This window comes from Centropristis striata, chromosome 16 (assembly GCF_030273125.1).
Source record: "Centropristis striata isolate RG_2023a ecotype Rhode Island chromosome 16, C.striata_1.0, whole genome shotgun sequence".
NCBI classification, from domain to species: Eukaryota; Metazoa; Chordata; class Actinopteri; order Perciformes; family Serranidae; genus Centropristis; species Centropristis striata.
The window spans coordinates 2,877,762-2,889,979 of NC_081532.1; the positions used below are offsets into that span (position 1 = coordinate 2,877,762).

The 12,218-nt window shown below is 36.7% G+C and overlaps 1 protein-coding gene across 1 annotated transcript in view; it reads right to left on the minus strand.

The window, feature by feature from the left end:
* pcnt (pericentrin) overlaps positions 1-12,218 on the minus strand; it is a 79,080-nt gene that overhangs the window by 23,548 nt on the left and 43,314 nt on the right. The window contains exons 37-45 of the mRNA XM_059353436.1: positions 11,130-11,292; positions 10,032-10,274; positions 8,543-8,775; positions 7,192-7,299; positions 6,919-6,939; positions 5,339-5,575; positions 4,213-4,386; positions 2,677-2,829; positions 850-1,032 (exon numbers count right to left, since the gene is read on the minus strand). Coding sequence (XP_059209419.1) covers positions 850-1,032; positions 2,677-2,829; positions 4,213-4,386; positions 5,339-5,575; positions 6,919-6,939; positions 7,192-7,299; positions 8,543-8,775; positions 10,032-10,274; positions 11,130-11,292 — 1,515 coding nt within the window. The remainder of the gene's footprint in view (positions 1-849; positions 1,033-2,676; positions 2,830-4,212; positions 4,387-5,338; positions 5,576-6,918; positions 6,940-7,191; positions 7,300-8,542; positions 8,776-10,031; positions 10,275-11,129; positions 11,293-12,218) is intronic.

The window sequence follows — 12,218 nt, forward strand, 5'->3', positions numbered from 1 at the left end:
TAAATAAAGTGTTTTCTCATCAACTATTCTGCCCTACAAAGTCTAACTACAGTAAATACATTTTTGGTGGAAATTGAGTTTTAACTAAAAATGAAGTCTTTGATGTCTGTTTTATCTTATGACAAAGTTTTAGATTTCAATTTTACTGTATTTCAGAGAAAAAAAATGATATAAAAATTGCAGTTACTACAAAATCCAACTCAAAACAAAAGCAGACCGCAGTAACTTAACTTTGACTGTGATACAGTGTAGCCTTGAATTTCTTCATTGTGTTGAATAGTGAAGACAAGAATAATAGAATTTTTTTTGATAGGGAAATTATTATCTAGATAGTGAAGTAAAAAAGTGAGATACAATTATATTAAGACTAGAATATAACATTACATTATAATATTAAGACAAAAATATAACATTACTTTACAATATTAAGTCTAAAATACAAAAATCTTTGAATAGAGTTGTTGAACACTTTTAAATACACTTATAACAAATTATATTTAAAAATGTTTATTCACTGAAAACTAAATATAAAAGCTGAAAGAAGACAACAACATTATAGTTACTGTTTATCATCACTATTAGAACCTTTTACAGCAAAACCAGAGTGCAGTAACTACATTTTTGGGGTTAATGGTCAAATAAGTCGTCATGATTTTTAGCATAAATATTACATCATCAATACATGTAGAAATAATTGTCATAACACTTATCTACCTATAACCCATTTGGCTGGCCAGTTAAAAAATGTTAAACTTTAAAGCAGTTTTCCTCAGTTTAACCCTTTGCTAGTTACTGCAGTTAGACTGTATAGTCACTTCCACTCTGCCTGCATGTTTTCTGTGCTCTGACCTTGTTGTCTCTGTTGTTCTCCAGCTCCTGTTCCAGTCTTTGGATCTCAGTGTTGAGGTGGTCGATCTCCTGGTTTTTCTCCTGCAGTAATGCTGAGGGGAGGTTCTCCTCCTCCTCGGTGTCCTCCACCTCGCTCCGCTCCTCTTTCTCCTCCTGGAGGATCGTCAGAGCAGACACGTTCTCCTGCAAGCAGAGTCAGACACAGGAGGTAAAACACAAGTTACACATTTGAAGTTTGAAGTTTCTTTTTTTGGATTGTTATTAGAGCTGCATTATTATTCGATGAATCAAACAATAATTACTATTTTGATAATCTAATAATTGGCTTGAGCTGTTTTTTTTAAAGACAATAAGTCCAAATTCTCTGATTTCAGCTTCTTCAATGTGAATATTTCTGGATTCTTTGTTCCTTTATGACAATAAACTGAATATCTCTTTGGTTTGTGGACAAAACAAGAGATTTGAGGACGTCATCTTGTGGTTTGGGAAACACTGATTGATATTTTTATACATTTTATTGACCAAACAACTAATCGATTAAATAATCGACAGATTAATCGATTATGAAAATAATCATTAGTTGCAGCCCTAATTGTTTTTCTTTTATAAGCTTTTAAAGTTACAGTCTTACGTGTCATTCTCTTTGGCGGCAGCTATGGCTAGAAGAAAAAAAAAATTGCTGGTGTGTTTTTGGATCTCACGTTTACTCGTTTTTGAAGTTTCCACATCTGGTTTAGGTTTATTTGCACAGTTAGAATTACATAAAATGACAAAGATAACATCGTGTAAAGTGCAGGAAGAGGCAGAAAACCCTTTTTTTCATGTTAGCAAGGTTTTATACAGTAAGCTAGTTTTGCTCAAATTAATACTCTTGTATTTCTGTATGTTTTATAATTGTTTTTGCAACTTTTAGTTTGCAAACTGTAGCTTTATCCAACTTAATTCTCAGCTCATTGGCTTATTCACACACAGCCACAGAACTGACTCATTAATCGATCATTGATTAATTATTCCCATCCCTAGTTAACGCCAAGCAATTTATCTCTTCAGCCATTTCTTATAGACACCTAAAAGCCACAAATAGACTTTTCAGTAATTATTCATCACTTTGATTGATTGCATTGTGGTCTTTTGCTATAAAAGGAGGGAGAGACATTAGAATGCAGAAATCTTCAGCTTCCATCCAGCTTTTCAATACAGGCAAAAAGAAAAATGCAGCCAGAGAGGGAGAAAATCTATGAAAGTGCTTTCAGTCTGACAATAATCAGTCTGACTTGAAGAAAGATGGTTTTGGGCAGGAGTAAAGAAATAAACTCAGAAAAAGAGAGCTTGTTGTTTTTCTCCCTGTTGTCTTAATATAAGTAAATCTTAAGCAGCTAAATATAAGAAGATATTAGTGAAACAGAACTTACTTTGAGGGCAGCAATCTAAATCAATCAGAATTACCAAAAAAGACACAAAATAATTTTAAAAAAGACACAAAATTATTAAAAAAGACAAAATTATTTTAAAAAGACAAAATTATAAAAAAGACACAAAATTATTTTTTTTAAAAGATTTTTTTTTTTAAAAAGACACAAAATTATATATATATAAAAAAGACAAAATTATTTAAAAACACACACAAAATTACCAAAAAAAAAAAAAGGACACAAAATTACCAAAAAAAGACATTAAAAGGGACCTTCCACACACAACACAGTAAAGTGCCATTCATATAAAACTCACATTAAACTTTCATATCAAGGTGGGGGCCACAAAATATCGTCACGAGGGCCACAATTGGCCCGCGAGTTTGAAAAAAGATATCAGTGAAACAGAACTTACTTTGAGGGCAGCGATCTGTTCCTGGAGCTCATTAACATAAGCTGCATTCTGATTGGTCAGCATTTCCAGCTGCAGTGTGAGGTGTTTCAGTTCGACCTCTTTGATGCTCAAGTCCCTCTGAACAATCTCCAGTTGGCCGAGCAACACCTCCACCTGAAGAGACAGAACGTTATTAAATAAAGACATTAGTGTGGCAAGTGCTATACTCAGTTTCCAAGAGTTGGTATCTCATTACAATATTGACAAACATTCTCTTTTCTTTTATTTTGGAATAAGATCAGCCTGTAAAGCCTACAGGGTTCCTTGGCGGTCAGAGTTAAAGGATCATTTAATTTCAGGTTGGGTGCAGCAGTCACCAAAACAGATAGTGTCATTTCTCTATGATCAGGGTTCGTACACTCTTTCAGTGGTCAAATTCAAGCACTTTTCAAGGACTTTCCAGGTTCATTTTCAAGCTTTTCCAGGACCTTTCAATGGTTGTAAATGGCATGTTTTAGATGAGTACTTTGATACTAAAAGGGGTAATTTCACTTAACCATACCACCTGCAATGCTATTACACTTTGAACAACTAAAAGTAGTTTGCTAATCTCATAAAACATACTGGTATGGGAATCTAGGAGGAAAGACCCACAAATACTTCAGGAGCCCTCACATCCACTAGGAACTAGAAAAACTCCCTTCAGTAAGAAGATACAGGGGAGAGCAACAAGAAACATCTCAGAAACAAGAAGATGCAGGCGGATCGCTCTTCATTTCAGATTATAGGCTACAGGCTATTCATTTTATATATTTTTTTCCATTTAAAATGCAGTTATCTATAGTCAGATTGCAAGAGAAATACAGTAAGAATTTCAAGCATTTACAAGCATTTAATCCAAAATCCAAAAAGCACTTTTCAAACCTTGAAATTCACCATTAAAATTCAAGCATTTTCAAGAATTTCAAGCACCGTACGAACCCTGTATGATAGATTCAACTCTCAAAAATACACACCAACATCAGGAATGAAAGCCTGGGATAGAGACACAACACATTTGGGAATTAAGAATTAGACTGGAAGGCCATATGGCACAATGTCTCTGGAGGCTCAAAAAACCCAAATCATAGATATATACATTTAAAGTGATGTCATAGGGCATATGTTACACCAAGAATAAGACATCAAATGGGTTTCGTCCCAGATCCATATTGCTCTTATTGCCCTCATGGAACCATTGGCTCCTTTCTACATGTTATGTGGGAAAAAAAATGTTTTTTTCCTTTTCTCCCTTTTCTTTCTCTTCTCCTTATTGTTGTATAGATTTGTGAGGATCTTAAACTCTAAGCTAACCATGCATCCTCTGAGCTTTTAGAAATGTCTAATCGTAGTGGTGGCCTTTAAAAGACAGATCAAGTCTGCACAGCCCTCCACTTCTGTACCAGAAGGTGGCGCTGCAGCTAAAAGCATCTAACAACAACAACAAGCACCACTTGTGATTTTCATCCTAAAATCATATAAGCTACCAACACTGGCTTTGTGTAAAATCTTACAGACCTCTTGCTCTTTGGTGTGTACGCTCTGCTGAGCAGCATCCAGGGCATCGCTAAGCTCCTGGGTGGGGTCACGGGCGTTGTCATGGTAACAGTGTCTGGTCTCATCCACTTTGGACTGCAGCGCCGAGATCTGCAGCCTGTTGGACAGCTGCTGCTGCTCCAGAGCCTGCTTATCCTGACAAAAGGGAGGAAACTCATGAGAAAGATAATAACAATCGGAGCGCAAAACATAAAGAGTGATTTCAAGACTGATTAACTTTGGCCTCCTGCAGGCCAGGAGGATGGTCACGCTATCTTGGAGAGAGACTGAAGTATTCTCTACACCAGGGGTCTAAAACTCTAATTACCTGGGGGCCGCTGGAGGCAGTATCAAAAAGACCAAAAAAAAGACAAAATGACAAAAAAAACCCACTAAATTACTTAAAAAAGACACAAAATGATCCAAAAAAGACACAAAATTACCAAAAAAGACATAAAATGACAGAAAAAACTAAGTTACTTAAAAAAGAAACAATATGACCAAAAAAAGACAGAATTACCAAAAAACGACAAAATTAAAAAAAGAAACTAAATTATTGAAGACAAATTAAAAAAAAGACACAAAAAAAGACAAAATTATTAAAAACAAAACAAAATTTAAAAAAGACACAAAATTATAAAAACAAGACAAAATTATTTAAAAAAAGGACAAAATTATTTTTTTTAAAAAGACACAAAATTGCCAAAAAAAAAAGACACAAAATTGCCACAAAAAAAAAGACACAAAATTGCCAAAAAAAAGTAATTAAAGGGACCTTCCACACACAACACGGTAAAGTGCCATTCATATAAAACTCACATTAAACTTTCAAATCAAGGTGGGGGCCACAAAATATCATCACAAGGGCCACAATTGTTGAGTTTGAGACCCATGCTCTACACAATCTTCTCTATTTGTAATTATTATTGTATATATTTACTTTTTTTATTTTATTTATTTTGTATGTATGTGTATGCAGCGAGGTTTGCCTGCTTTTCATTGTGCAAATAGTGTGATAAGTGTGTTTTGTATGTTTTTATTGAAAATTAATAAAAACATTGTTAAAAAAAAAAAAAAAAAAAAGAGTGATTTCAAGTGTTTGTCTTACTTGTGTGAGCTCCTGTTCTCTCAGCTTGGTCCTGTGGAGCTCCTGCTCCAGTTGACTGATGGATCTGTTACTCTCGGAGCTGTTCAGCAGTGCTTGCTCCAGCTCTCTGATTCTCCCGGCCAGCTTGTCGATCTCCTCGTTGCGCTCTGCGAGGTCGCGCTGGGCTTGCTGATTGGCTGCCAGCAAGGAGGCGTGGTCGTCCGTCTTGTCTTTGATGATGGCCTGGAGACTCTCCACCTGCAGAGACGGACAGGGGACAACAGTTTGCATGACAAGTTTCTCCAGTTTTAAGCAGCAGGAAGAGATTTGCCAGTGCAAAGCTACATGATTTGTAGATAAATGAGCCATTCCGGTCGTGCAGCCGCTGGTACAGAAAAACTGAAGGGAAGCCATTCCAGAGAGCAGCGACATGGAGGGGAAAGACAAATGAAGTGCAAAACAGGAAATGAATGTGAAGAAACGGAGGATGAGATGGGAATGAATGTAGAATGTATGACAAGCACTTATAAGCAGGAAGAATTGGGCTCTGTCTCCACGTATACAGAGATATTTTTGAAAAAAATATATTTTCCCCCACTTTTTGGCCCTCAGTCCGCATGAAACAGAGTTTTAAGTAAATAAAGAGATTTTAGAGAACACCTTCTAAGGACTCAGGTTTTTCAAAACTCCGGTTTTATTACATGGATACACAGTTATGCCTGTCACGATAATTACTATATCGACTTATCTAATATATAAACTAATATATAAAAATGGACACAATAGTTTTTTTTCTGGACTCAATATATTGCCGTTTACATGCGTGACTTTTTTTCTGCTTTTTTGTGTTGTGTTTAAAGTAATACTGCAAATGTTTCACAGGCAGTACAAATTACAGAAATTACATACATTTCCCAAGCAGCCCTTCCAGCTGTTTATATGTTATTTTAATAATAAATTAATATAAAACATAAGGTTTATCTCAGTGCAATTTTTTTGTCAACAGAGCCTGAAAGTATTTTATTTGTATTTGTTGTAGTTTACTTATTTGTATTTTAAAATTTATTTTCCAAATTTCAATTCCAATGTTTAATATTCTCAAGATTTAAAAAATACCTGCTGTGGAAAAAGGATGTAGTTATTATGCTCTAATATTGTTATAAAACTAAAACAACATCCATACAATGATACTTTCTTTATCGTGAAAGTTTCTGGGAAAATATATCTTTTAAAAAATGTCCTATCGTGACAGGCCTGTACACAGTAACTGATCTTTTGGGAAACAATGACATCATCTTCCTAATTTGCACATGCCCAGAAACAACATTAACCACTGCTGACTACTGGTGTGTTTACATTTGTGCATGACTCGTTTCCTTCTACACATATTAGTCACATTTGGGTTTTGGAACATTTTTGTAAAGCCAAAGTCCTCAGGACAGATATTATTTGAAATGGAGGAGGAAAGTATCTATAAACGTGTAGACAGAGCCTTAATCTGTGGATGATTGCACGTAAATGATGATGATGCACAATACACACCATGCAACAGAGTCAGAGGAGCTAAGAGAAGAACTACATGCTACCGTTAGATTTCATACCTGCAGAACCAAGTCCTCAAACTACAGCAATCCGTTCAGCACAGGGATAAACACATGGCACAGGTCAGGCTCATTGGCAAACAAACAATGCATTCATCACTTCAACCTCTGGAAGTATGTTATGTTTACTCCAGGTCAATAGTTAATAATCCCATTGGCAGAATTAGACACTCATCACAAAAAAAACAACACATACTGCAAATGCAATGCACTCTTTATCTGGAAACACGAACATTTTGTGAGAAATATTGCTGTGTATAGTTGCTGCCTCACCCTGTGTCCTTTATTATCCACGCTGGCTGTCTGTCTGAGTTGGGCCTCCAGGCTTCGGATCTCCTGCTGGAACTCGTCTCTCTCGTGTTCACGCTCCACAGCCTGCTCCTATATGCACAAGAACAAGCCATGTGAGAGATGATGTCCGCTACATTAAGCAGCAACATGCGAAATTGGCTGTGACGCTCTCCAACAACACTCGAAGCAAAGGGAGAATGTTGCAAAATTCAAGGGACAAACAGAGAGCAGATTCATGAAGAATTACACTCGAAAAAATTTAATTTTTAAAGCATCAGATTTTAATTCGTAAAATCTCACCTCTATTGAGATTAGGAGACAAACACATGTATAAAATAATGTTGATTGCAAGCAAAAAAGCAATTACCAGGAAGTGGATGAAGAAGGAGGAACTTAAGATTGAGGACTGGGTTGAGTTATATATAATATTTATGTGATGGAAAAGTTAGCTTTCTCTAGAGTACGTAAAACCAACTAGAAAATTTCCTCTGGGGAAATTCTGAAAGGGCCACGGGGGCTACTGCCGGTATGTGTACACTATGATGATATTCTTCAGAGATTTCAAACTATGCCCTTTAACCTCAAAATGTGTGTGTGTGTGTGTGTGTGTGTGTGTGTGTGTGTGTAGCGAAAATCACATAAAGTTCCCTGTGTGTGTGTGCGCGTGTGTGTGTGTTTGAAGCATGTGTATGCATGTGTGAGGAGTGTGCGCGCTTACGCGAATGTGTGCGTGTGTGTGTATCTGTAATCACATCAAAGATCAAAGCAATCAACAGAGTTAACTGACACCTGTTCTTCCTGAACGTCTACATGTTTTTTTTCCAGAAAAATGAAAAAATAGCTTTGTTAGTGCCATCTAAAAAAAACGTTCCATCTCCCTTTTTCAGAAATCTTCCTGCATTTTTAATACGGGAGCCAATGAGGCTGTTGGTGGTGTTGGTGGCGCATCTGTGCGTCCTACGCCCAAACTATAACTCTGACAGCTTTACCAGGGGATTGTGAGGGAGAAGACTAATTTTCCTACGTTTCTATGTATAAATTATTTCTGTAGAGTGGAATTTGCGGCCTGGAGCGCAGTTTTCAAATTCATTTTTTGACATTTTTTTCTCTCCCTCTACACTCTGGCGATGATGTCACACACTGTGACACGAACATTCCGTGCAATACACACCCATTATAATCTCAGAATTTCTCCAAAAATGATCATGGTCATTGAACAGGGATTGATTAAAAAAAGTGGTTCGATTTATGTATACCAGATGTATGCAAAATGTTTGTTAAAATGTTCAATAAAAAGAAAGTTTAAAAAATAAAAAATAAAAAAAAATCTCACCTCTATAAACTGCCTGTCGTGTTTCAGCTGTTTCTCGAGTGCTTGGACCCGCTGGATGAGGTCTTCGGTGTGGGTCTTGTGGTGCTGCTCCGTCTCCAGGCCCTTTGTCTCCTGCTCCTCCAGCTCCCTCTCCAGGGCCCTGAGGCGCAGCGACAGAGAGCTGTGGTCCTTCTCTGCCTGCCGCTGCAGGTCCAGCCTATCCTGGGTTAAACGCTCCGTCTCTGCAAGTAGAGCTTGAAAAATAAAAAAGGAAGGTTAGGGCGATTGTTTTTTCCATGCAAACGCTGAGAAATCTTAAAACCGGGCAAGATATTAGGAATAAAACACATACAGCGATTACACATTCTGTGCCTTTCGTCCTGAAGAGGCACTGAATGCATTTTTTTTGTTGCCAGCTCTGAACTAGAACATTATTTAGGCGGTAAAAGGACACAGCACGCAAAGAGCCTTTGCTACAAACTAGTGTTACAAACGGCAACCTCACACAGCACTGCAAACATACTGCATATTCATCCCCCACCCACTCATCACACACACTCATACTGCACTCTGACCCACAAACCTGCGTCAGGATCTAAATTGAGCCAATGGCCTACGGAGAGAAGACACATCTGAGCACAGACATTATTATATGTGTGTTATTATATGTGTGTGGTCAAGCGCACTTAAGAGGTCATGTAACGTTTTATGCAGACTGAGACGAATGATTACATGATTTTGTGCTAGAATTAGCAAAAAAAACACAAAGTTATTTTAAAAAACACACAAAATTACCCAAAAAAGATACCAAATTACCAAAGACAGAATTTTAAAAATAAATAAATAAAAAATTATCAAATAAGACACAAAATTATTTAAAAAAGAAACAAATTAAAAAAGACACAAAATTACAAAAAAGACACAAAATTACCAAAAAAATATATTTTTTTAAAAATACACAAAATTATCAGAAAGACACAAAATTATTAAATAAGACACAAAATTACCTACAGACACAAAATTACCAAAAAAGACATAATTAAAAAAAAAAAAAAAAATTAAATAAAAGACACAAAATTATTTAAAAAAAAGAAACAAATTAAAAAAGACACAAAATTACCAAAAAAAAGACACAAAATTACCCCAAAAAATACAAAAATTTAAAAAAAAGACTCAAAATTATTAGAAAGACACAAAATTACAAAAAAAAAAGACAAAATTATTAAATAAGACACAAAATTATTTTTGAAAAAAGACACCAAATTAACAAAAAAAAAGACATAATTGCCAAAAAAAGTAATTAAAGGGACCTTCCACACACAACACGGTAAAGTGCCATTCATATAAAACTCCCATTAAACTTTCATATCAAGTTTGGGGCCACAAAATATCGTCACGAGGGCCACAATTGGCCCGCGGGCCGCAAGTTTGAGACCCCTGCTCTACACATGTAACATTTTCTGCAGACAGAGACGAATGATTACGTGTTTTTTGTGCTCGCCTCGCTCACCTTTCTCCCTCTCCCCCAGACCTCCGGAGAGATGCTCCTTCTGGCGCAGGAGGAGAGCCTGCTCCTCGCTGAGCTCCTGATGTTTCAGTCTGAGGCTGTGCAGCTCCGCGGTGAGGCCCTGCGTCTGGTGCAGCTTCACCTTCAGGTCCTCCAGCTCCTCCACCAGCCTCTCCTCTTGTGCCTCCTTCTGCTGCAAAGACTCCTCCAGGACTGCTTTCTCAGCCACGTAGCCTTCCAGAAGCCCTGAACACATCATTTAGTTATTTTTGTATTCTTTTTTTTTATTTGCACAGTTAGAACTACATAAAATGACAAAGACAACATATAGTGTAAAGTGCAGGGAGAGGCAGAAAACCCAGATGGGTTTTATTTAAAACCTCCACCTAAAATGTCATAGTTATTAGAAAGTAATGAACTGATAATAGTAAAAAAATATGTATAACATCAACAAGTTATAATGACAATAACAAAAACAATACAAGAATTTCAAAACAGCAGTTAAATGGGCTTTTAGACATCTTTTGAAACATTTTAAAGAGATGGAGTCCTTTGCAAGATGTGAAAAGGTATTTAACCATAATTTATTCCCTAATTTGAACAATAAATTGATGTCTGCATGTCAGAAATCTTGGAGGATGAAGATCTAAAGATTGACGCGTTGGATAAGAGTGAACCTGAGAATTAAATTTAAAATAAGTCTTAAAGTGCTTCGGAAAGTTTTCATGATCTGAATATACCTTAAAAATAAAAATACATATTTCAGAAATAGTATTTGAAGTTTCTGAAAAAGAGTTACAGAAGTGGAGTGTAGTAGGAAAGGTGCCCAAACTACATTACAATATGAAAGATATGGATAAATTAAACTATAATAAAGTGTATGTGTGTACCATGCAAAGTAATTCATGTGAAAAGCCAAAAACAACATGTTTGAGATTATAAAATCGTGCACATTATTAGAGATTGTTGAGTTATGTTCACGTGCAAGTAGTGAAATTAGAGGCAGAATCAGAGGAGCGCGGTGTGGTGACAGTCGGAGGATTAACTAGTTGGCAGCAGCTTTAGTGAAGAGAAGCAGAGCCAACATGCTGCAGAGCTCACCCTCGGCCTTGTGGAGCTCCAGCTGCAGTTTACTCTTCAGCTTGGCCTCCTCATCCAGCTGCTCCAACAGGAGCTTGTGCTGCAGGAGGAGCTGGGCCGAGTCCTCCCGGCCCTGAGAGAACTTCTCCTCCAGAGAAAGGTGGACACCATGAGTCTGCTCCAGCTGGAGGAAAAAGTGAGAAACACATGTTTATTATTAGGGTTGTGAACGATAAACCGATGCAACTGGATATTCGGTTTAACAAGTGAGACAAACGGCTGCATCGGTAGCAAATCAGACATGAATTCATAGATGAATCGGTTGTAGAGTCATGAATCAGGTATCGAGATACTTGGAATCGGTTGGCGGCTTCACACACTAACAGTTTGCGTCTCTAAAATAACGCGAAAGCTGAAGCTGCTCGCAAAACAGTTCGGCAACTCTCCGGTCTCCGCCAAATCTCTTATTTTTCATCTCCGCTTTCCTCACTACCGCCACGTGAAGATTAGAAAATTAGGTTAGATGATTAAGGGAAAATGTAAATGATGTCACTCATATCAAACCTGCACTCAGGAATGATCAGCCTCAGGTGAGACTGAACGAAAATGACAAATGATGTTAAAGTGTTTCTTGCTGACAGACTGTTTTTTTTTTTTGCTTTAATAGCATCTATAATAAATCTGAATGGGGGAAGTAACAGATAATGAAAGGGGAAAAAGCTTCTAGAACGATTTTACTTTATATTTTTATAAATGTAGAAAGATGTTTGTTTTATTGTGGGTCTGAACAACAAAAAGACCACAGATATTTAACTCCATGGCGAATCAGAAGATAAATAAAATCTAAAACTTGTGAGTGACACACTAAAATATCTACAACAAATATTAACTGTAGAATCAAATAAAATCTAATCATTTCAGGCTGTATCGAATCGGTTTGGAATAAAAGTATATCGTTTTTGAGTCGTATCATAACCCGTGTATCTAGATGCGAATCGAATAGTTTATCACAGAGAGATGTGAGACCCTACTTATTATACAGCCACAATAATAATATTATCAAGAAGAAATGAGTTTGTGTGGGGTCTGTTGAGGTATCTGCAGCTGCTC